We start from the raw sequence: 25819 nt of genomic DNA, 5'->3' as shown, positions 1-25819 counted from the left end.
AAGTATTTTCATTTATAAGAGTTGCCATGTTCACAGTGTCTCTTCACCCTAAGACAGAAGCATCTAGTAAAACTTCTTGGACCAATAAATACTAATCAAACTAATCTCTATTATCACTAAAATAATTTCTTACAGGTGCTCATGATAAAGTGTTTGGGAAGTACTCTCCAAACAGTCATGGCTTCACCTAAAATTGCAATTGCAATTTTCTCACAAGGAGGAAGAGAGATGGAGTTAAGGGCTCAGTAAACTGAATTCTAGGTAGTTGTGGAAAATGTTAAAATCAGGTCCATGGTCATTTGAGGTGATTCAGAATCACCCATTTTGCACTTGTTTAATAGGTTCAAGTTTGAAAGCAGCTTGAGCCTCATCAAGTTCTTAACTATTCAGAGTTCACACAACATAGTAGGACCTTAACTTCATGTAATCTGAGTTTCTTATTTCACCGATATTCAAACAGCTTGAGAGACAATGACCTGTGGAAAGTCACAAATCTAGTGAAATCTAAAGAACCTGTCTTTGGGTTTCTACTGAAGCAATAAATTAATGTTGACTTCATGAGCTAGTAGTTACTTGCTATTGCAGAGCAACAGTTAGGTATAATCAATGTGAATGTGAACAGAATGAGTTTGGAAATTATTAACAGAAAATGCAATAAGAGGTATCTGAAATTCAAACAGAATTTGAGTATCACTAAAATTTGAGTAATTTATGAGTATGATACAATGTAGGATTTTATCATGTTCAATGCTCTTTAAAGTTAGGTAAGAATGAATATAATCTTAAGAGCTAAAGAAACAAACACTGGTCAAGATATAACCTCACAGGGTTTAACAGATGCAGGCTTCCTTGGGATGACCAAATAATTAAGAAAGGAAGCACCTGATCATGAACAATACAACTTCCTTTGGGATATGGAGACCACTGGAAAGTCACTGTAGATTGGCTTTCACCTGGTAAAAGCATTATGAAAATGTTGATGAGAATAAACACACGATGGTGTCCATGAATGCAAGACTATTATGATACATTAATACTATTAGGTAGAACTGGGCCATTAGAGCAACAAAAGGTCCTACTCAAGACTTCATTTGTCATGTTAACAACACTGAGTCTTGAAGACTCAGAGCATGGTTTAGTCCCCCGAGCAGTACTTTGTAATTCTCGATGTAGTGGTCTTGAGTGTCTTTTGATACATGTAATTCTTTTGTTATACTAAAAGGATTCTTTTACAATTTATTTTTGTTTGCTGTTAATATGTAAAATACAATTGACTTCTGTATATTAATTTTATAAGCTAAAATCTTGCTCAATTCAAGTTATTAGTTCCAGTTGATTATACAGTGGACTCCCAAAGATTTTTTGTGTAAACAATGATTTATTACTTCAACAGGAAATGCTTAATTAACTAATTGATTTATACTGTGATTTCAAACTAAGTAAATATTTAGTTCATTGTGTCCACAAATCTAATTACGATTATAAGAATACTTTGTCAGACAATTGAATTAAGTGGGAAATTGAATACATTTATAAAAAGTTTAAATGTTAAAAATTGAATTAGTGTCTTGTAAATGCAATCAAATGTCATTCAAGTCCTTTTTATTTAAATAATTGCTAAAACTTGAAAGCCTTATATGTTGAAAATAAGGTTTGTAATCTCCATTCAGATTTGACAAACAAGACAAATGTTTCTTTAATAGACTGTTACCTTAATGAACTGGATACTAATTTTTAAACTAGAGGAACTCTCTGAGTCCATTTTCCTATAAATTAAAGTCATTCTTAAAAATATGAGTTAAGACTTAATACCTGTAAACACACCAAGTTGAAAATGCAAACTTCAACTTTAAAAGACTAAGATCTTTCTATAGCCTGTGATTTTTAGTGTACTGTGAAATCAATTTAATGGATCAAAAGCAAAAAAGAAAACAACAGTGTTAAATCTTTCCACATACTTGCCCATACATGTTGGGATAGGCAAGGAGTTACAGAATTGGATAAGGAAGAAGGTTTTCAAGGAGGCAGCTCAAACTTTCAAATGCTACTATTTCAGAAGAAATAAGGAATAAATAAATAAGCTTTGCCTTCCTGGCCCAAAGCTGACAAGCTAAACGTTTGTGGTAAGCTATCTACTATCTCAAACTCTCATTCTGAGTCTTAAGACTATACAGAATAGTCATTTACTTACTGACTACAAAGCTTAAGCAATAGTATTGACGGTGCCAAGTTACTACTTCCTTAGTTGGTCTGAGGAAGTTGAGTGCAATTCACAAACCAAGGCTCATGCCATCCTGGGCATTCACTCACAATCCTGCTTCACCTAAGAATGTTTATACAGTCCCAGGTATATGGACATATAAAATAGGTACACAAGCCAGACATTTTCAAAAATAAAACATAAAGAAATTTATTTTAAAACCATTCTTAGTTAAACATATAATTTTATTATTTATTAAAGACAAAAGCAAATTTTTACACTAGTCAGAGGTGCTTGCTTATTTTCACATAAAGAATTCAGTCTTAGCTAAATATCTGATGAAGCATCTTTAATGTTTTTCACAGCTGATGGATACTTTGATTTTATAATTAGCAATGCTTAGCAAGCAGCTTCACAAAAATATATAGTACAAAATGCATAAGTATGTTTAGGGCTAGTTCAAAAAGTGCTGAAAATCATGACTCATTCCTAGAAAAAATTCACTTAATAATTTGTTTATTAAATTCAAATCAGCAGTATAAACAGCAATTTTTAAAAATCCAACATTCTAACAATATAATCCTAAGGTATATTAATTCAATACAGGCTAAGGAATGTTGATAGGAAAATATGAAGTCTTTATTTTCCTTAAAGAAATGAATTTTTATAAGAACATAAAACTTTGCATATAAAAAAACCTACAATTCATAACCTACAATAGGCTCAAATCAGAGCCCAGCATACCATGTTCAGAGCTGAGGCTGTGATGAAGTCATACAACATACAAAATACCTCCACTTGTCTGATTTTGAATTAATTTTTAATATTGTATGTTAGGAAACATTTCATTTTTACCAGCATTTTCATAACCTCTACATTCAGTTATATGACCCCACATAGGGTTGGCAGCCAAAGTTTAAGAAGCACACCTAACCTCATGTTGAAGGCTCAATTTACTCACCAGTTCTCCAGCAGCACGTGCATAAGTGTGTGGACTAGAGAGAGAACCTTTTTTTTTTGGTTTTACGAGACAGGGTTTCTCTGTATTGTTTTGGAGGCTATCGGTCCAGCCCGGCCTCGAACTCACAGAGATCCGCCTACCTCTGCCTCCTTAGTGCTGGGATTAAAGGCGTGCGCCACCACCGCCCGGCGAGAGAGAACTTTTAAAACCACCAAGATAGATGCCCTGAGGATCACCATCAGTTCAAATTCTTTTTCTGAAAGCTTGCACTGGTGTTTTTCTACTAATACATTAGTAAAAAGGAGACACTATACTACATTTACCTTCCCTGGGACTTGTGAGCATCATAGCTATTTGGTAAATGAAAAGGAGCTTCATTTGGTTTTTTAGGGTTTTTTGTTTTTTGTTTTTTACAACTCTTACAGGTAAAGGGTACACAGAATGAAAATCTCGGACATTCTAAGTTTTCACCAAAGTGACTATTTCAGAACTTTCTAATCCCAATGCCAAATCTGTCATGTCTCTGAATCAGAAAAGCAAGCACTTGTCTGGATACCATTTCCTCCCTGTACAGCTTGTTCAGTTAAGACATGGAAGTAGTTCTCAAAGAGGCCTCCAGTTCTTCACCCTCTTTGTTACTCAGCATTTTGTTGTACTCACCCTGTCACTGAACTCAGATACCATTTCTTCACTCCAGCCCTCTCTGAGTTCCTGCCTTTTCCCTGTAACAGACAAGCCTCCAACCTGCAGTCACAAGTCACGAAAGCAGCACTACACCTACAGAACCCAACAACAGTCTCAGCAAGACCTGGCAGTCAGCTGTCTCCCATGCTTTTCAGCAGCTACCCCAACACAGCTACTCAAATATCCTGTCCTGCTATCTCCTCCTCTTCCCAACACCCACTGCGCTGGTAAGAGAAAGACACAGAGGAAGTACTTCTAGGCCTCACAGCACTCTCCCTTCTTCTCATCCAAAAGAGTAGTTTGTTCTTATCTGAGGTTAATGTTTCCACCTGTCCTCCATATTTTTTTTCATGTTTCATCACTTCACAGACACCTTACTGTACTCTGATTCCATGAATGTAGGGAGCAGAGAAAGCCAAGTGAGTAAAGTCTGAGTCATGAACACCATAAACCCTGCCTCCTTGTTTATCTGTATGTAATAACTCACTTCCTTGTTCAGTTGTATGTGATAACCCTACCAGCCTTTCTGTTCAACTCTATATAATAAACATTCTGAGCTCCTGGAATGTTGTGCTTTCTCCAGCAGAGAGCCCAGTGCATCTGATTCCAGTTTTTCTGTTCATGTGTCCATTTATCTGTCTTTTCTTCATTTCTCACTGCCCACTCAGCTCTGTCCCTAGAGCTGTGATGGATGCAGCACATGATTGAAATAACCTTTACTCTCTTCACTTTTTTCTTCAGTATCTGGTCACATGACACCAAGGAACATGCTGCGTCAGTGTTCTGTGTCAGACCCTCCTAGGCACTGTTGCTCATCTCCTTGGACTCACATCTAACTCAATCCCAGATCATGTACTACACATGCAAGTTTACTCAATCAAAATGAGCTGACAAACATTTATGCAATAATCTGTTTTAAAATACTCTACCAAGACTGGCTTCAAAACAATCTTCAAAAATTAGGTCCCTGGCAACTGTCAAAGTTTACCTTAATACTAACAGTAATATCTTACCTTTTGCCACATAATACAAATATTATAGGAATACCTTTGCTGTTATTTCTTGGGGGTCCTCACTAAAGGACAAAGCAAACTAGAGAGATTTGGTCTCTTAAGATCCGGAGAGTCCCACTTACCATCCCTCAACATGTAGAACCTGGTTCCAACACAAATCTCACAAATTCCACTCAAATCCCCAGACCCAGGGATGAATACAACAAGAAGCAGTGACTCTGAAGATTACACCTTGTCCTTACAGACTCCATTTTATAGCAGCTCCTTTCTAAAGGGCAGGATAGACAGATGAACAGCACTATCTGTCCATCACCACCCACATGGAAGCCTTCAGAATGACTTATTTCTGGGTGTAGAAAGAGTGCCCCTCATAAATTCATTTGGGGACAAACTGGGACTATGGGGGGGCACAGAGCTATATTAAATTTTATATCAAGAAAACCGGGCCCAAGAACCTATGGGACACACCAGACTAAGGAAAGCATGTTATAACTTCCTCATCTGGATTCCATAAAGAGGTGCATATACAACACTGTGATGGTGACAGCAACCACCAACCTGTCATCTCAACACTGGTGAGTTCAATAAAGATGGGACAGACAAATGCAGACTGTCCCAGAGGCTCAACCCCAGCTGTTGATGCAATTTACTTGAATTGCTATCTGTGTATCTTCCTTTTTGCACATATAGACTTGTTACCCTCATCTGCCCATTCACTCATTTCACCTGGTCTTATCCTTTGGCCTTTGTAGGTGTACTCAATACTCTAGGTCAACTCCAGCCTTACCCCTGGACTCTACAACAGCAGCCACAGCTGCCTCTTCCAAGACCTTCTTTTGGTTATTTCACTCCTCAGACTCTGCATCTCAGGACTTCTGAAACACCTTGAACTCTGTTGCAGTTTTTTAACATTTTTCAGGGATTGATGGGAGGGAGGGAGGGAGGGAGGGAGGGAGGGAGGGAGGGAGGGAGGGAGGGAGGAAGGGAGGGAGGGAGGGAGGGAGGGAGGGAGGATAAATCTGTGTTGTGTGAAATAGATGGGCAGAGTTAATATTAGTAATTAAGATTGTACTAAAGAGCCTGTGTTTGCCTTGGCCAATGGTCATCAAGGAAAGTGGGAGAGTCTGGCACAATGCTGCCACTGAAATCTTGTGAATTAGTTGTCACTCATAAATTCTGACATTGTGGAATTTTTGTCAAAATGTGTTCACCTATGTTTCTAACAAAGCTTGTTCACAACACAAAACAATCTATTTTTTTTCATATTAACACAAATTCTCCAGACTTACTATTTGAAACAAATATCCAGGTTACTTTCTTGCTTTGATGCCTATTTCCTTTATAACATGTAGCCTGGTACAGCTGGTTCTACCTCTAGCTGGCTATATCTAATCATCACTATTGTTACTGACAATAAGGTGTATTTGTTTATTAACTATCCTTCAAGCAATACCATTCATGTAAAAACTCTGAGTAGTTAGACCTACACCAAATTTTTTTTTAAACTATCTGGGAGCCACTAACATGGCTTATTGTTTAAAAAAGGTGCTTGTTGCTTGTTGCCAAGACTGACAACCTATATTCAATCTCTGGAACACAAGATAGGTGAGCTAGACACACATATTGTTTTTATTTAAAGTTACTATTCTAAAAAAAAAATTATCTTCAGAAGTGCTCAAAGAACAGCAACTTGACCCTGTACCTGTTAGGACAGTTCTCCCTTTGTCATGAATTATCACTGCAGAGGATTCTGGGGGCTCTAAGGAAGTTTTGGTACGTTTGCTTTCTTGCTAGGCACTGTTTCCAAGAGATTAAGAGGACATGTTGGCTCGTATACCCTTCTGAAGGAGCATAAACGGTATTCAGGAAGTGATGCCAGGCCTACAGATACAAATCAGTGGATACAGGACAGAGAGAGCTTTCTGAGCTGGCTCCTCCACAGACACCCAAGATCTGAGAGGGACTGGGTTTTCGATGGACATCTGGTAGAGAACTACAGAAGACTAGGAAAAATGTGAGGGAGCCATGCCAGTAAGAAAAAAGAATGAAGTAAAAAGAAAAGAGTGCCTGTTTGAAATAACAGAAAATAACACAAATTGGAGCTTCAGGGGGCCACACTAGTACGAAGCATCTTCATATTAGTTTAGATTTTCCAGCCACTCTGGGAGAAGTGAAGACGTTCTAGAAACAGTCTACCCTACAAACACTTTGTTCAAATTAAGTACCATTGTTTTCATAGCAAATTTAAGTTCAAAAGCAATGGTGTATGGCTTGATCACATTAAAGGCAAATTAGAACATTTCGAGTCTGCACAGAACCAAACCAACTTTATACTATTCTCGGGTAAAAGGTAAATTGTAACTTTGAATGAAAACACCAATAGAAGTTATCTAAAAATAAAAATAAGTACCTTAAAAAGTACAAAGAAAAACTGGAATAAATATATTTTCATCTTTCAACAAAAATGAATTTTAGGTGTTTTTTTTGCAACAAACATTGGGCAGTCAGTATAAAATATTCTGTTTGAGGATAAAGTGAGAAACATGGGGGAAAACAGGGTAGTGTTTGAGGATATAAATACCCAATGACGTTTCACTCTGAAAAACATTGTATCAAGGATTGTAATTCCCTTGGTTAACACCAAATAGTTTGCTCAACACTGTGAGTCAAATGACAGTTTATCAAGGTTTAAAAATCAACTCCAAAATACTGGCTACTGTTTCAACCAAGTGTATGTAAGAAGTGTCTATGTTAAGATAGTGCCTGCCATGTAAGAGTAGTTTTTGTTTTCTTTTTTTCTCACACCCCCTACCCGTAGTATTTGTCATCATCTCCCCCCGCCCCCCCAGACAGGGTTTCTCTGTGTAGCTTTGGAGCTTGTCCTGGAACTCGCTCTGTAGATCAGGCCAGTCTCAAACTCACATAGATCCACCTGCCTCTGCCTCCCAAGTGCTGGGATTAAAGGAGTGCGCCACCAATGCCTTAATGATCAAATTAACAGCCAGGTAGTTTTTACCTTACCAAAACTGACTTTTATCTAACCAAAAGCAACCACAGAAGTATGGCATGTGACCCTTGTTCTGTTTTAGAAAGCACCCACAGGCCCCTTCTCGGGGGAGAGAGCAGTGGACAGCACGAGACATTATCACTGTTGCAGCAGCAGAGACCATGCATCCTCTCACTCTGGCTCTTAGTTCCCTTCCCTAATTAACCCCAGGGCCTTCTGCATGCTGAGCAAACATTCTGTCATTGAGTGGCATGTTCAGTCCACATCTGAGCTAAATTTCTACAAAGACTCCCAGAAAAGATTTTTAGAAGAATGATTTAAGGGGGAGAAAAAGGTAAACTATGGGTTAGTGAGATGACTTGGCTTGTAAAGGGCCTGCCATGAAAGCCTGACCCTGAGTTCATTCCCCGGACCTATCAGTGGACAGAGAACCGACTCCATGAAGTTGTTCCCTGACCTCTACACACATGCCATGGTACTTGTACCCAATATACACATCCCACACATACAATAATAATAATAATACATAAATACTTAAGAAAGCAAAGTGCAACTGTGGTACTAGATTATTTTAAGCCTATATGTGGCCAATTTCTAATTTTAAAAAAAATGTGACATTATTTTCCTTAAAATTATTTGAAAAGCTTCTAAATTCATTTCCCTTGAATAGACAGATGTTCTAAACAGAAAACAAGATACCTATTTACAACAAGAGAATTTCTTCTGAGTTGTTACAAGTTAGACAGTCAACTTTTGCCTATAGGACCACAACACAATAAACTCAAAAAGGGTTTGCTGGACAGGCTAGATAGTTTAACAAACAATCATGAAACCCAAGATGAGGAGGAAGAGGGTGGGGAGCAGAGACTACCAAGGGTACTGGGAGTGGGTATTTCAGAGTCTTACAGCAATTTAGGGTGGGGAGAACTTAAGATTTTTCTGACAAGGGACCACTGATACACCTTGAAACCACTTTCACAGAGCATAATGAGATCAGCTGAGGCACCTTCTATAGGCACTTGAACTACAGAACTGGATGAGAAAAGACTCAGTAATTTAAAAAAAGAAAAAAGAAAGAAACAGGCCAGCTAGACTCAGTAATTTAAAAAAAGAAAAAAGAAAAAAAAAAAAAGAAAGAAAGAAACAGGCCAGTTAGCAATATTACCCACATCAGGCTCTGTGTTTTTTTCTGAGTCACAGTTTGAGTCATATAAAAGAGAAACTGGCCCCAGAGAGGAGGAGAGTTTCTCACAGTTTGCCATTTAAACCTCCAATGACCATGTTTCACAGCAGGCTCAATACATTCCAGCATGTAACTGCATTTTAATTTCCTAAAACCACAGGACATAAGTGTGATTTCAAATAGTGTCTGGATTGTAATACTCAATATTGATTAAAACTATACAATATTGTCTTCAAAGTTCCAAAGTCACAACACATGGAAAATGATCTTCATTTGCTTGAAAGCACTACTCTCAAAGACATTTACTCTGACAGTAAATGAATTCTAAACAATAAATAGCTAACAACCAGAGTGTCTTCCCTGAGGGATAGAACCTAGTAGAATACAGGAAATAACATGCTATGTGTTCATCACGCCCATAATACAGTGTCTTCTTGATAACAGTAGGCAATGCAAGACTAAACTGCTTTTGCTATGAAATGCTTATTAGCATTTGTTTTGGAAAAGAATTTTCAAATCTATAAACTGATTGAGTATTTACTTGCATACCCTTTCCATGCATGGAAATGACTCAGTCACTTTTTCAACTTCACAAAACATGGAGAACTTAATGGTCACTTTCATCAGTACTACTATTTAGTTGGAAGGAAATTGCTATTAGTGAATATGAAATAATTCAACAAGATGGTCAGCAACTTTCATTATAAGCTGCTGACCTGGAAAAGGCAAAGAGGAGAATGTTTTCTGAGCTATGGACAGTGGGTAATTACGGGCTTTCCTCTCCAACACAACTGGCGTTGGCTAAGGCTCTGATGCCAAAGCCAACTGACAAATTCAATGTTTGTTTTAAAGCAAGATTATCTGTTTGATCAGTAAAGTATAATTTAGAATGAAATAATCCCATTAACAATTTGAGGTGTGGGATTCAAGTCCTGGCAAGGAAACCTGGGGCAGTACCAGAGTGCCTGGCAAATGAGACAGCTGAGCCCCTGTGGCCACTCATCAGATTCTAAGGTACTATCATGGATAAGATGTTTCACTCATGATTTCCTATCACCTTTTCAAGGTAACACAATGTATTACATGAACCAATTTCATACAAGTAAAAGAAAAACTGGTGAGAAAAAGAGGTCATCTCGGAACTGAGAAATCAGTGTACTCTTTCCTCACTCCCCTCATTCTCACGTGACTCCCCTCTGCCAGTTTTGCATGTCCTTCCTTCTGTACTCCAATGAAATATGCGTCAAGCATCACCCCAGTGTAGACGGTGAAGAATCAAAGCACAACTTGACCACTTCAGGCTGGGGAACCCACATACAGCGGCAAAACATAACCCATCCCAAGAGCATCAAACTTCTGCCAACTTAGCAAAGCCACACTCTGATGATCTGTAGACCAAGAGGTGTTTTACACTTTGAGTGGCACTCCAACTCCAGGAAGGTAAACAGGATGTACAATGTTTTTTTTTCCTCAGAAAGAAGGGGCAGAACAAATGGAAATAAATGCCGACAAAAGCCTCTGGCATCAATCTGATGCAACATCCTAATTTGGGTAACAAAAACAAAACAGTGGGACAATTCTTAATATCTGGGTCTGATTTTCTTCTCATTTAAATTCAATAAAACAGGCCTTACTATATTTTGTTAACATATATTAATTGTATACAATAGTTTCATTATGGCATTTTTTGAACATACATATGGTACTTGGATCAAGCATGGAGGTCCTATCATTATCTTTTGTTTCGTTTCAGGCAGGGTCTCATGTTGCTCAGGCTCCCCACAAACTCACAAGACAGCTGAGGCTGTGATTCTCCCACCTTTAATTTACAATTGTTAGGGCTCTGGGCATATGCCACCATACTTGACACTTTTATCTTAATAGTAAGTAAGGAATCTCAAAGCAGGGAAACTTCTTAGTTGCCTAAAAGCACATAGTATACCTATTTGTCATAAAGTCAGGGTCTTAACTTGGGGCTATTCTTTTAGTTTCTAGATATACTAATACAGAGAATAATAATAAGCAAAATGTGACAGAGGCTATTCTAGGCAGGGAGTGGGAGAGGGCATAGAAAAAGGGACATACCAGAGATAGAAGAAAGTGCCAGCACATAAACTTCATAAGTCATTATCTCCGCAACACTGTCTACAACCTCAGTTCAATTGCTCAATATTTCTGTCTTCACAATGTTCAAATAAGAAAACTAGTAGACAATTTTTATATTGTGATAACTGTTAAAGAATAAAAGGTAAAGATGTCTGCCCTCAAAAATTATGAAAACCAACAGGAAAAACACAGGCAGCAAGCAGCAGGTGAACACGTCATTTCTTAACTATTTGTCTTGTCTTCCCTATCATACATACATGTATGTGCTACTTGCACACCATATACAATATATTAAAAACTACAAAGAGCCACAAAAAGAATAAAGATGTCCAGCTGGGCTCTGCTCTAGACATACCTGCTTGTGGGTCCTGGTTGAAACGGCAATATTTGGAGATGTCAAGAGAAGGCAGGCACTGCTCAATGGGCACCCAGACATACGTCTCAGGACACAGCAAATCAGAAGGTCTATACTGACCCTAAAGAGAAGCGAAGACAAAAGACACGGGCATTATAAACACTAACTCCTGAGTTCTGAGGCTCCAAAGGGAAAGATATGGTGACAGGCTTAATGCCAACCAAAAGGCTTTGCCATATTTAGAGAATGCATATGTAATGTAAGGCCCTCTAAAAGTGACATGTCAACATTTAGCAGGCAATTTTGATTCAGAAGTTGAGTTTTTACTCTTTTGGAAGAAATAAAGTTGTCTTTGAAAAGCTAGTGAGGAACAGAGCGAAGCTTTTTTTGCATATATTAGAGAACCATACAAAGCCATATAAAGAAAACTTGTTTTCAAAAGAAGAATTTTACTGTTCTCAATCACTAACTCTTTAGTTTTATATCTCAAGGCTGATAATATTCAGGTCACGCTAATGTTTTAAATAGTAGAGTGCTAGTAATACTCATTTACTGTCAATCTAGTGAATGTACAATAAAAGCTTAAAATAGAAATTCTAACAAAACTTCTATGATAATATAAATTCAAAAATTCTATTTTGCCGGGCGGTGGTGGCGCACGCCTTTAATCCCAGCACTTGGGAGGCAGAGGCAGGCGGATCTCTGTGAGTTCAAGGCTAGGCTGGACCGATAGCCTCCAAAACAATAAAGAGAAACCCTGTCTCGTAAAAACAAAAACAAAAAAAAATTCTATTTTACAAAATTATGTAGAAAAGTTACATACTTCAAGCATACAACACTATAATATTTGCTGAAAGAAATAAATCATTTATGGATAATATATAGTTAAGAAAGAAATATACAAACTGTAAAAAGCATTAGTGAATTTTTTTTAGAAAAAAAGTTTTATGCTCTTTGAACTTACTTAAAATTCCGAATGTCTTATCTCTGAATATTAAAATTCAAATTTGATATGCAAGTTAAAATCTAGTACAGTCATTTTTAAGTTTTTTACAATTCAGTGTAAGAAATTTCAATACAAGAAACAATCCAACCTAATTTCTCTTGTATTTACTAAAAGGCCTCAATATGATTTTTTAAACATTCTTCACTTCCCCTGACTAAAAGTGTCCCATGCTAAATGTTCTCAGCTTGTCATGTGCCAGAGCCACAATTTTCAATATTAAAGTTTTATATTGTTATTTACTCTTCAGAAAATCTAATCTCTCATCACTCCATTTGCAGAATCTTCTCCATTTTGTTTATTATCCTAGAATTCTCAATTTGGTGCAACAATATAACCAACATGAATTTAAAAACTAGTAAAAATTGAAGAGCATATTTTCATGTAGTAACAGAACATTTAAGAACCTCCAAGAATATCTAGTGAGAAAAGTATTTTAAATAATAACTAAAATTACAAGTGTCTAAACTCTCCTATTTTCTAACTTGCAGTTGAAGTAAAGGCCAACATTGGGGGTGAAGGTAATCAGACTTCATCTCTGAGCCCTGAAGGTTGAAATAATTAGACGTTTCCTTTAAGCATCGTCCATAAGTACACGTAGATTCATGAGCAAACACCTGGAATGAGGGTCTGAATCTAACAACAATACTGAAAAAAAGACTTAGTGAAACAGCAGACTGGAACAAAAAGATGGACAAAGTCATGCTTTTAGATAACTGGCAATGAATGCACTGGAGTGACCTAGTTGCACCAAGTTTAGGTACACATAAATTATGTGTGACAGGCACACGTCCTCATTGTACCTGGGCCTCACAATGTTCTCTGAAGGTCCTATTCGCTCACATGAGAGTTCTGCATTTACTTTTAATGCTTTAAACATTTACCTGACTAAGAAATCAGAAATACATTTCGACTTCTTTGTATCATTTGAAATCAAATTTGTTAACTACATTAAACACTATTCTCCAAAGTATGGGTTTCTTTCAATACTTCAAATATTCTCTCAAGCCATCCATCAAAGAATGCAGTTTTATGGAATAAACTTGTGAAGTATTGTCTTTCTAAACTAAGCTGGTTAAGTTATGTCACTGAAGTGTTTAGCACTCAATTCAGAGCCACCATCACACAAGTGAAACCCACAGGATGTGAAAGCTACCCTGTCTGTCCCCTATTGTAAGAAAATGAGAAATGTTTGTATTAAGAATGTAATTACTTAAGGATTTGGACATACTTTCCTGGGGTCAAAAGAAAAAATATTTAATCAACCTCTAAGTACACTCATTCAGATTGAACAATGAAATAAAAGCAGATTAATTCTTTCCTAGGGTGCTGAATTTGGGTAAATGAGAAATGTGAATTACCACAATTTCTGAAGTACTCAGAATTCTGAAAATGTAACATTTGACAGCTTACTCCACAGCTTTCTGAGGAGTTCTTTCAAAGTGATGAACGGTTCAGAAGAGAAGTGACTAAAGAAGAGTTATTATTTTACCACAAATATAGCTATAATACTCAGTAATTGTCTTTTTAATGAAACTGCTTAAGGCTACTGTAAAATAAAACCCAAAGCCACCAAGGAAAAGAGAGAGAGTACAACATGGCAATACAATATTTCAACTTTACTAGGTTGCCATAGAATAAGAGTTTAGAAAGTGTTACAGTTAAATCTAAAACATGTTTTCAAGGAAAAACCCTCCAAACCCTAGCTAAACATATTTCCTGCTCAATGTCTATTAGAAAGACTGTCTTCCAGAAGAGGGACTGCTTGCTTTGGTTTTGGTCTATGCGATGAACAAAGGCATTCTTCTCACTTGTGTGCTTTAGGTCATAATTTGAAGGTCATTACCATATTGACCTGATTTTCCACCTTATGAAAGAGCCACCAAATAAATTATGTAAAAAATACATTAGCAAAATAAGCAGAATTCAGCCTAAAAACTATATTCATTTTTGATAACCAGAGGTTAAAGTATCTCATCATCATGGCTGGAGAGTTGGCTCAGTGGTTAAGAGCACTTGCTGCTCCTCTAGAGGACCTGAATTCAATTTCCACCACCTATGTGGTGGCTCACAATCATCTGCAACTCTAGTTCCAGGAAATCTAATACCCTCTCAGGCCTCCACAGGCACAGACATACATACAGGCAAAACACCGAAAAAGATATAGCATTTTTAAAAAACTATCTCACTGTCACATCCTACTCAATATGTATGTAGAGTATGAAAAATACAGCAATAGCCTGTCAGTAATAATACTTTAAAATACACTGATATTTTATTACTTCCAGTGAAACAGAGCGAACAACGCTTAGGCATTTTCCTCTAATTAAGACACATCTAGTTAGAAATCTAATCTCCAGGGGCAAATAAGTGTCTGATGATATGAAGCAGCAGCAAGAAATGGTTCTAGGAAGCTCTAAGTATCAGTTTTGTCATGTTTGTACTAATGGGATCCATAAACTATCAAAATCTCCAAATGAGCACAGGGTCCACTATTTCTTTCCTTTTTCAAAACTGTACAGCCTTCATCCCTGTGTTTTCTATCACATCCTAAAGAAATTTAGACTCATGAGCCCTCACTGCCTTACCCTCCCACAGTGTATAGACAATCCATTTAAAAACGAAAGGTCCAGAAGTGGGTAATGAAGCTTACCACCAAGTCTGGTGGCCAGAGCGCATCCCTAGAATCCACATAGTGGAAGGAGACAACCAACTTTCTCAAATTGTTTTCTGACTTTTTTGGGGGGGGGTCTGACTTCTACATACATACTATAGCATGTAAGATTCCCGCCCTAACCCTCAACCCCTGCCCACAACGTTAAAAAAAAAATAGTTAAAAATAAATAGTGTAGTATTCCCTCATATTACCAGGCATATTTGATTTCCATGCATGCTTGATTTGCAGCAGAGCAATCTACAAGGCCCTAGATGATGCAGTCATTACTCTTTCATCCTGGTTTTCAGCAACTGCCCCCTCTTCCATTGTGTCAATTTAGCTACAGTGGTTTCTTTGTAGTCCCTGGAACATACCAGGCCTGCATACACCTCAGGGCTTCTCAATATGTCCCTCTCTGGACTGAGTCATTCTTACGCCTATGTTTGTTTGTTTGTGTACATATAGTATAAGGGACCTTTTACGCTTGTTGCACAAACCCTATACCGTGGAACTACATTAAATCCCTAAAAAGAACTTTTTAAATTATGCAACAGGATCTCAGTAAGTTGTCCTGAGAAGCCGTGAACTTGGAACCCTCCTGTCTCATGCTCTTGAGCAGCTGGAATTACAGGACTTCACCACCAGGCCCAGTCTTATACCTACTTTAAGTTTTTCTCAATGTCATACACGGAATGAAACACACCAATCCTCCTTACTATTTTTCACCTGTAGGCCATATAAACACTCTTGTTTGCTTTTGTCATTTTGTACCTATCTAAAACTTCTTGTTATAATGTAGGGTCAGAGCTTTTATTTTCAGTAGACAAACGGTAGATGAATCAAAAATGAATCTAGCACCACATTCCACCTTTATTTATTTTTATAAATACAGTGGTGTCCTGATTTATGTATGACTATGACATGCAGGAGACAATATTTGTTGAATTCATACTCTGGATACAGCTCTACCATTCCTGTATTGTTTAAAACTAGCTTCTTCCCCTTGAGAAAACTCAAATGCCGAAAGGCCAAGTTCATTATCATGACAAGGTCTATAAACGTCACTGAAATTAAAGAGGTTTCATACTCAACAAAGTTAGAAACTACTGGCTCATGTCAATTTCACTTTTTTTTTTCTCAAAGCATTTATTTTTAAAAACCTTGCACTTTCTTTTCAAAGAAGAGCATGGCTTTTCCTATTAAGCTTCACTTAAATGAAGACAACAGAGGGAAGGAGTAAAATGCAACTTGAGAAAGAGCCTCTTCACTAATGTTGGTAAAGATGGTAGAGATAATAATAATGTTTTCTCCCTGTATTGGTTATGAGCACAGTCCTCAAGTTGAAGAGGCAGTTTGTTGGGTTCAATTCCCAGCACCTACATGGATGCTCACAACTGTCTATAATTCCACTTTCAGATGATCCAACACCCTCTTCTGACCTCCGCAGGCCCCAGGTATGCACATGGTGCACAGACATACATTCAGGCAAACACCTATACCCAATAAAATTTAAAGAGCACAATGCTCATATTATCTGAATCAAATCTTGTGATAATTTAAAGTAGTGAAAATGGCATTCTTTGTCTTTGGTGGTGGAGGCAGGATATGAGGGACTAAACCCAGGACCTGTGCATTGCTGAGACAGGCATTCCACCCCTGAGTGACATTCCTACAATCTCAGACATTTCTATTGTAGAGATAAAACAGCAAGATCATGCAAAGTCAATGATGTGCTGTGAGTTATTCTACATTTCCTCTGTCATTTCATTGCTCAATCTAAAACTATTCACAATATTCACTCATATTTACAAAATAACCTCTAAGTCTTAAAACTCAAAGCCAGTTCAATACATGCACTTGGCATTCAACAAAACATGATGAGTTGAGCCTTCCCATATGCTCTTTACCTACAAGGGAAGAGGCAGCTGTGTCCAGTGACTTGCTGGACAGTGGCTCAACAGTTGTACTGAAAAGAATAAGGTGAAATTCAAAGGTCAAAGAATCAATTTTCTCGAAGCAGCAGCAAAGGTTGCTAAGCATTATCTTTTAAAGGCTAAGCAACATGGCAGGGGCCCCATCAACAAGCCCTCACCAATAGCAAATACAGATTGAAGACCTATATCGCTGTCTCCCTCTGGCACAACAAATCTATGTACATCAAAATTCCACCCAATAGGAGATGAAAAGTGAAACAACTATTTCATCTTTACAGCTGGTTATGTGGTCCTGGGTCTTCAAAGTTTGAGCAAGCTTCAAAAACAAATTTATCATTAGCTTTGCATTTAAAATGTTAACATTGAGTTATCTATAAAGAGTAACTCCATTCTCTCTGAAAAATATAAAAATATTTTAAAAATTGCCATATAGTCAAATTCTTTGCCACTACCTTTCCTCTTAACACGGACTGACATATTTGAAGCAAGCTTCAAGCTCATGAATGGATCCATATACAATCTGGTATTATCTGGGGGAATATCATGAATATCAGGGCTTTAAAGTGACATTATGCTTTCTTTCATCTTGTTTCATCTCCTGTCTTCCCAGATTCCCATCAAAGCACTGCTTACAATTGAATATATAATTGATCAAAAATAAAAGTTGTAATCTTTATAAGGGAAAATGCCCTAAACAAGCCAAAAGAATGCAATAAAATAAGTAAACACCTTTCTTTAAACAATTTATAATGTTAAAAGAACTATTCTCTGATTACACTAAATACAGAATCTTAATTGCTAATGGCTTTAACATCTTTTCAATTTTTTATTTTTGGCCTTTGCATAATGAAGTATGTGAACCCTTATATATTTGGGAGCCAGAAGTGTTTGAAAAGCTGAGAGGTAAAAATCCTCTTTGAATATTGCATTTTTCTTTATGCAAGTTTAAACACTTAAATGAGAAGTTATTTCTTTAATTAAAGTTAAAGGATTTGAGACTTTATTTTTCTCAGAAAAAAAAAAGCAGAAAAAAGTAAAGAAATGCTTTCATATGATATTCACCCAAGCTACATTCTTGGCTTTTAATTGGAAACATCTGGGGATGGGCTTGGCAGATTGTAATAAAATTGAAGTTACCAATTCACACCCTGCCATTTTGAGGCTATTTTGTTTTCACAGTTTTCAAATCAAAACCAAACGGACTTTCCTTTGAACTCTGGTCCCAAACTAAAGACCTTTATGAGATTTTACTTTCAAGAATACTTTGTAAATATTTTGTAAAATGGGAAGGATTTCATGAGCATTTGAGAACAGGCTAAACTAGCAGAGTCTGCTTAGAAGGTTCAAGTTAAATTGAAATGTAAGTATATAAAAAAGGTGAAATCACTGAAACATGCACAGACCACTCACCCTCCTCCCACCCATGACTGAATACCAGTAGCAATGTACCAAACAGAAGTCTCAGACATTTTAGTCTTTTATCAGGTAAAACTGGCATCGATGTCCTAATTTTCACAATAAACTTATTGATTTTACTAAAACCAACTGCTCTAACAACACCTAAGCGAAAATATTCCAAAGTGACCGACTAGAGTGGGCTGCACTGCACGGCCCACCCCTCAGGTCAGCATTCAGGCTTATTAAACGCAGTCCCTTCCCTGAAAGACAACACCAGTGGAACCCCATCCACAGAGCACAGCATGCAGACCCTTGCCCCTGACTTCGTTACATAAACAGAGATTGACTTTATCAGTCCCCAAGAGAGTGCTTTAGAGGTAACTTGAGCTGCTCTGTTTTCAAGAACTGTGGTTGTGCCACACTCAGCTGGTGAGTGCGCAGGGGCCAGTAAAGACAAAAGACCTAAACATCTGAATCCATTTGTGCACCCCAATTCTGAACACCAACAGATGGACTCCATGTGCTGCTAGGCTAAGCTTTGAAATTTTAAAAATACATATTTTTTTCCAATGACAAACAGAAAGTAATGGTATTCTGTGTTTCTTTAATTAAAATCCACGGGTTCTCAAAGGCTTCAGGACTTACTTTAAAGCTTCTTTAAGACTGGGTTATTTATTTTGCTATTGGCAAATAATAGAGAATAAAGATTCTAGTTCAATTTTAATCACAATCTTTGCTTTTACTTTGGAAACCCTGAGCTAATCCTTTTTCTTCTGGAAAATACAAAGAAAGCTTGTGAAGAAAAGATTCAGAGAGTCAACTTACAGTGTAAATTTAATTTCAACTGAAGGGTCACAAGTTGAAAAGGATAAGGAAAAAAATGAATGAATCAGGACAAAGCAAATAATATTCAGAGAAAAAAGTTAAAGATGCATGAGACAGGGGTGGGGCAGGGGGATTATTCACCATGCTGGGGAACAGAGTTCATTCAGGTGTTTATCTGCTTTTTCAAGCTTCAGAAATAGCACTCAGTGGCCCTTGGTCTCCACTAGCTCAAAGCAGCCACTGTCACGTGGCTACCAGTGAGGAGACAGACTTTCAAGTTCTCATCAAATCCATTCTCCCACTGTAACCAATAGGACCAGGTCATGTGAATGCTTGCCTATAGCCCTTCATTGGCTCCCCAGTATCCATAGCAAAGTGGAACAATTTCTTTTTAAAGTATGTGAAGGTGTTTATGTGAGAATTGTGATTTTAGTTAAAGCTGGTAAGAAATTATACTAAATGAAAACACACCACAAACTGAAGAGCCTGAATTTTATTTACCACAACACAATCTGCCTAGATGTCTATAAAGTAATTCGTACTGTTCATATATTCTAATGGGGGAGGTGTCCTTCTGTATATGTTTCTCTTATTGGTGGATGAATAAGACCAGTAGCCAGGCAGGAAGTATAGGAGGGGCAACGAGACAAGGAGAATTCTGGGGAGAGGACATAGGAGAAGCAGGAAAGAGACACTATGTAGCTGAGGAAGGAGTAACAGGTCTGGACCCTCCTCCAGTAAGATCAGACCACATGGAAATACTTAGATTAATAAAAATGGGTTAATAATTAAGAGAGTGCTAGCCAATAAGAAGCCTGAGCGATCGGCCAAACAGTTTCTAATTAATATAAGTCTCTGTGTTTGTTTGTTTGGGGCTAAACAGTTGTGGGGCCAGGCAGAACAAGAAACTCTGTCTACAATGTTCTCTAAAGAACCATCTACATCCAGCCACAGGGTCCATGTGGATCCAGACCTCCAGTCAGAGCTCCTCACATAAATCAGGGATGCATCTGAGCACATGGCATGAGATAAGGTTTCCAACTAGCCTCTCACCTGAACACACCAGCCTAAGGGCACTCACAGCTGGGTATTGGCTAACTGCTTTCTGGTGCCCTCCCATTTAATATGAATGCCTATTCAACGTTTGAAACTAAATCCAACTACTGCTTACTTTTTCTTTACTAAGACTTCTTTGGATTCTCCCACTTCACTACTGTTACTAAAATCCCTTCCATGCGGGAGACATAGATAACGTCTATCCCTCCTCCTAAGGTCCCAATAACAAACCAAGGTTCAATTCCACCACAATTCACTCTGGGTAATTTGCGGGATATTTGTACACTGTGTGATGTACTGCTGTGATTGGTTTAATAAAGAGCTGAATGCACAATAGCTAAGCAGGAGAGGATAGGTAGGACTTATGGGGAGAGAGAGGAACTGGAGAAGAATCTAGGTGCATGGGAGACTCCAGTGAGACACTGAGGAGTCAGACATACAGAATGAAGAGGTGAAATGCCACGTGGCAGAACATAGATTGATACAAATGGTCCAATTTAAGTTATAAGAACTAGTTAGGAACAAGCCTAAGTTAAAGGCTAAGCTTTCATAATCAATAATAAGTCTCCATGTCATTATTTGGGAGCAGAGGTCTAAGAAAGACTGACAAGAAAGCTTATTACAATTAGTGCTCAATGCGTGGCACATAAATCCACATAGGGCCTAAGAAAGCTGAAAAAAGTTCTGAACACAGAGCCCAGTGATGGTGCAGTAGAGAGGTACAGCTCCTTTAAGAGGCCTTGCTGTGTAGCTGGGCACCTGAGCAGCTGGTTCGCTATAGCACTGGGTACAAATGCATGCCTGCAACAGCAGCCCCACAAACATTATAGCTTCCCAGAGCAGGGATGATTAGGAAAGGTTGGGACAATTAGGCAGGGCTCCCACTACTGCCTGCTGACCTGACTGGGTCGGAGCCAGCCGCCAGTACCATATGTTAAATCAGCCACATGGCAGTGGCCTAGAAGTTTTAAGGTCTGGCTCATGTGGTCAGAGAAACACTGCAGATGTGCAGAAAGCCAGGCTCAGACCAAGAGAACCTCTATATACTGTAATCTTTCAGTTTTTTAGCCCCTTCTGCTATGTTCACCCTTTCATTCAGATGTTTGCTATGTCCGTATGTCTTTTCTGAGGAAATTTGCTGTTCCATAGGCCTGGCTGGAGAAAATACTGCCTTTGACTCTGTATCACCATACTTGGTACTGTGTGACCTGCCATCTTAACTGCTGTTGGTTGGCTTGACCCAAAGGTAGCCAGCTCTTCTAGGGTAAAGTAGTATCATGCAGGGTTCAACATTAAAACTTTGGATCCTGAAGAGTGGATGAGCAAACCTATCAGATCCTTTTCTTTAAGGATAAGTCTAAGATTGAACTGTACAGAGGTGCCATAGTTAAAGTGAGAACATTCATAATAACAGCAAACAAAAAGATAGGTTGGGGTTTCTAGCCGTGTAGTGGCAAAGTCAGACATTGTAGAAAATTTTTCTTATAAGATACATTATCTAGATAGTAGAGACCTTGAGTTTCTTTTATCTGGTTTTCATTGGCTTTTAAAACCCTACTCCTCATACTGGGTTACTTTGCCCAGTCTTAATACATGGAGAGATGCTTAGTTCTTACTGCAACTTGATATGTCATGCTTTGTTGATATTCATGGGAGACCTGCCCTTTCCTAAACAGGAACAGAGGAGGAGTGGAGTGGGGGTGAGAGGTGACAGAGGGGCTGCTGGGGAGTGGGGGTGACTGAGAGGAGAGAAGGGAGGGAAAACTGTGGCAGGATGTAAAATAAATGAATTTATTAAAGAAAAAGAAAAGCCACATCTTATGGAACATTTTCTCAATTGAGGTTCACTCCTTTCAGATGATTCTAGCTTGTGTCAAAGTTGACCAAAAAAACCAGCACACCCTCTTTGAGGCCACAGGCAATTAGGGCTGAGATGTACACAACAGTTGACACTCAGATTAGCATCTCATAACCCTCCCTGCCCCTCAATGAGGGGATGTAAATACCCATCAAGTCGAGTTGGGATTATCTTGTGTGAACAGCCACAGCTGAACTCCTCAAGATGGCAGCCATTTGCTTCTACAGACAGTCCTGTACAAATACCACCGGCCCAAAACCCCAGGCTGAACCATGTCACTCTTGCACTGAAGGGGTCTTCTACAGACAGTCCTGTACAAATACCACCGGCCCAAAACCCCAGGCTGAACCATGTCACTCTTGCACTGAAGGGGTCTTCTACAGACAGTCCTGTACAAATACCACCGGCCCAAAACCCCAGGCTGAACCATGTCACTCTTGCACTTAAGGGGTCTTCTACAGACAGTCCTGTACAAATACCACCGGCCCAAAACCCCAGGCTGAACCATGTCACTCTTGCACTTAAGGGGTCTTCTACAGACAGTCCTGTACAAATACCAATGGCCCAAAACCCCAGGCTGAACCATGTCACTCTTGCACTTAAGGGGTCTTCTACAGACAGTCCTGTACAAATACCAACGGCCCAAAACCCCAGGCTGAACCATGTCACTCTTGCACTGAAGGGGTCATTGAGAAATGCCTACCAACTACTAGACTTCACACTAAGGTCTTGGGCATGCCATGGTGAACGCTGCCAATTTGGGGTCTCAATGACCTTTTGGTCTAAGCGGGAAGACAAAATGTAATGGTAATTACCACAGAGAAACATAAACTTATGCTTTGTAATTGAAGTATGGCTATTGCTACCCAGAAAAAAACAAAACAGAACAAGGATGCCTAAATCAGACAGAGACGGTGGGGGCCACTGTTCTAGGAACATTATTTAAATTTCTACAAAGCACACTGTACAACAACAGTGTGTTGGGGTTCTCAGTCTATATACTATTTTGCCTACATCATCATCCCTTTCTCCCTCAAACCCCAATACTATTTCCTAAATGTATCAGTTTTTGCATTTCTTGTGCCTAAAAAGGCTTTTACGGACCAAGTTTTCAATAAATACTTACTTAAATACTTATTAAATTAAGATGAATTCTGTCCGATTATATTTCTTAAAGAGGACCTTAGAAACAGAAGGGTGTCAAATCGTCCTAGTTAGTATTCTGTTTCCTTTTAATATTTTGAAAAAGAAGAGGTGAGAAGAGAAAAATAAGTGAGCCAGAAAAGGCTTTATTGAAACCAAGATTAGAAACTAGTCAGAATATTCTTTTTTTCTGCTCAGATTCCCCAGAAAACATTAATAGAAATACAAACACCTATACATGTTGGCAGTGCCCTTAGCCTGTGCTTATGGAGGCTGGCCAGCTATTGGCACTTCTGAGATGGTTCTGTGGGAACAGATTCTTGGTTTTACTTTAACATATTCTTTTTAAAAACTGTAAGTCCCAGACTTTGATGATCCCCCATGGAAGGCCTCACCCTCTCTGGGTAGTAGAGGTGGGATGGGGTGGGGGGTTGGAGGGGTGGGAGGAGGGGAGGGAGAGGGAGCGGGATTGACATGTAAGCAAGCTTCCTTCTTATTTAAATTTTAAAAATCTGTAAGTCCCAAGTCAAGCAAAACATAATGTTAATTTCCTAACAAATATAAAGTTTTAATAAAGTCAGTAAACTATCTCTAAGTGTTAGCTGTTGTGTTTTTTTCAGAATATAAAAACACTAAATTTTTCCTAGTGCCCCAAAGCTTAAGTTATAAAGGTCTGTTTACTGCATAACTGAGCAGAACAAGAAGCAGGCTATCTAAACTTGTATTCATCCCAGGGGTGTGATTTTTCGCTAATCATTTGTTTTTACCCTGCCTGATGGAAAATTCATCACAAATGACTTAATTAATTTAGGTTGTAGAATGACCTTCTTTCCCTCAACTGTGCAGCAGGAGGGGTCCTGATAGAACTGACATCCTGTCCCTTTGGATGACACCAGTATTCTGTAAGCTTGGGGCAGCAACAGCTTTTGTAGAGTGTCTGGATTTAGCACATTCAAGACACCTCATGGATAATGGCATTCCTTTCTACTGATCAATTAACTATTAATTACATAGTCACTTTTATTCATAAGATGAGCAAAACAAGTCATTTTTCCTGAATTTTAGTTAAATAATATGAAAGCATGAACTGTGATACAAACTTCAAGGAATCTTAGATTTCAGTAAATGCTGTATATAATTATACAACTTAGGAACCATACATCCAAGCTCAATTAGCAACCCTGACAGCACAGGTAGAATTCAGCATTTGAAACCCTCAAGAGCAGAGTGAGCAATCTCTGTCTCCGTAAATGTTACAATTATATTTATTATATTAACCCATTACAGAAGCGTGCACACACACACACACACACACACACACACACACACACACACACACACACACAAAAACGTCTCTAAATTTTAACTATTTTCATATGTGGTTTCTAAGTATCATTTAGGACTTAGTTCTCAAATATATGTACATAAAAGTAAAATTCAATGATTCCTCTTTCTATAATGATACCCACCTTGAATTTCACATACCAAAATACATTTTCCTAAAATTTAAAGAGCCAATCATCACATTTCCATCCCATAACAGTTTGCAGACATCAAAACAGCACAATTATCATTTTATCACATCAGAAATTTGTGGGGAAAGCATGGATACAATTGAATCTGAAGTCTACAACTTCCAGATGTGAGAAAGTGTAATCCTGACAAGTTACTATTACACAGGGCCTGAAACCCTGCTATTTTTCAGAAAGATTATTACAGTTTTGAACTTAGAAGTTTGGGATGTTGAATGTGTTTGGAAGCTGCTGATATACAGGTCAAAGGTCTATCAGCTGTTAATCTACTGGTTTTGGTGATGCAGCATCTAAGTAACTCAAAGTGGTACCAATCACACTCCAGCAACACTTTTTATATCATCATAAATTCACAGATCTGAAGATATTCAATGTATTGGAATCTAATGCAGTTATCCCTTTTTGATACTCAATCTGTACACATTCTGTCCAGTGGGAGCCAATTTAAGCTGTCTTGTGAGTGCTTCCAACTTAGCCCTAGTAGGTTTTATGATAGCTTCCATGCTTTCTGACTTCTTCTTATCTTCAGAGACTATTTATTAAAAGCATCTTAACAACCCTCAGATCTGACTGTGTGTTTGTGAGCTATGGAGCTGAAGATCTATCACCAAATAAGCTACACTTGCATCTAGCTACTTAATCTTGGAGAACATAGTGATCTATTGAGCACTAGAGTCGCTCCTTTCTGCAGATTTAGCAGGAAGCACTTACACGAGAGCTACAAAGAATCACGCGTGACAGAATCAAGTGTGAGTTTTCCAAAGCACTTCTACTGAAGATCCAGCCTTAAGAGAAGACAAAAACAAAAATCTAAAATCTAGAATGAGTCAATGGAGTACCAGTATGGAATACAAAAGCACTAAATAAAAGTGTTTAGTTTTCCTTTCTGTAACAGTTACACAATT

At 38.2% G+C, this 25819-nt stretch overlaps 1 protein-coding gene across 7 annotated transcripts in view; it reads right to left on the bottom strand.

The window, feature by feature from the left end:
• Nucleotides 1–25819, bottom strand: part of Ate1 (arginyltransferase 1) — a 118512-nt gene that overhangs the window by 18180 nt on the left and 74513 nt on the right. For all 7 annotated transcript variants that reach the window (XM_040753042.1, XM_040753050.1, XM_040753034.1 and 4 more), the window contains one exon: nt 11510–11630. In XM_040753042.1, the coding sequence (XP_040608976.1) occupies nt 11510–11630 (121 nt within the window). The remainder of the gene's footprint in view (nt 1–11509; nt 11631–25819) is intronic.

The sequence above is a fragment of the Mesocricetus auratus genome, unplaced genomic scaffold, assembly GCF_017639785.1.
Source record: "Mesocricetus auratus isolate SY011 unplaced genomic scaffold, BCM_Maur_2.0 Super-Scaffold_4256, whole genome shotgun sequence".
NCBI lineage: Eukaryota > Metazoa > Chordata > Mammalia > Rodentia > Cricetidae > Mesocricetus > Mesocricetus auratus.
Note: the sequence above shows the minus strand (reverse complement) of the source record. Positions and strands in the feature narration are given on the sequence as shown.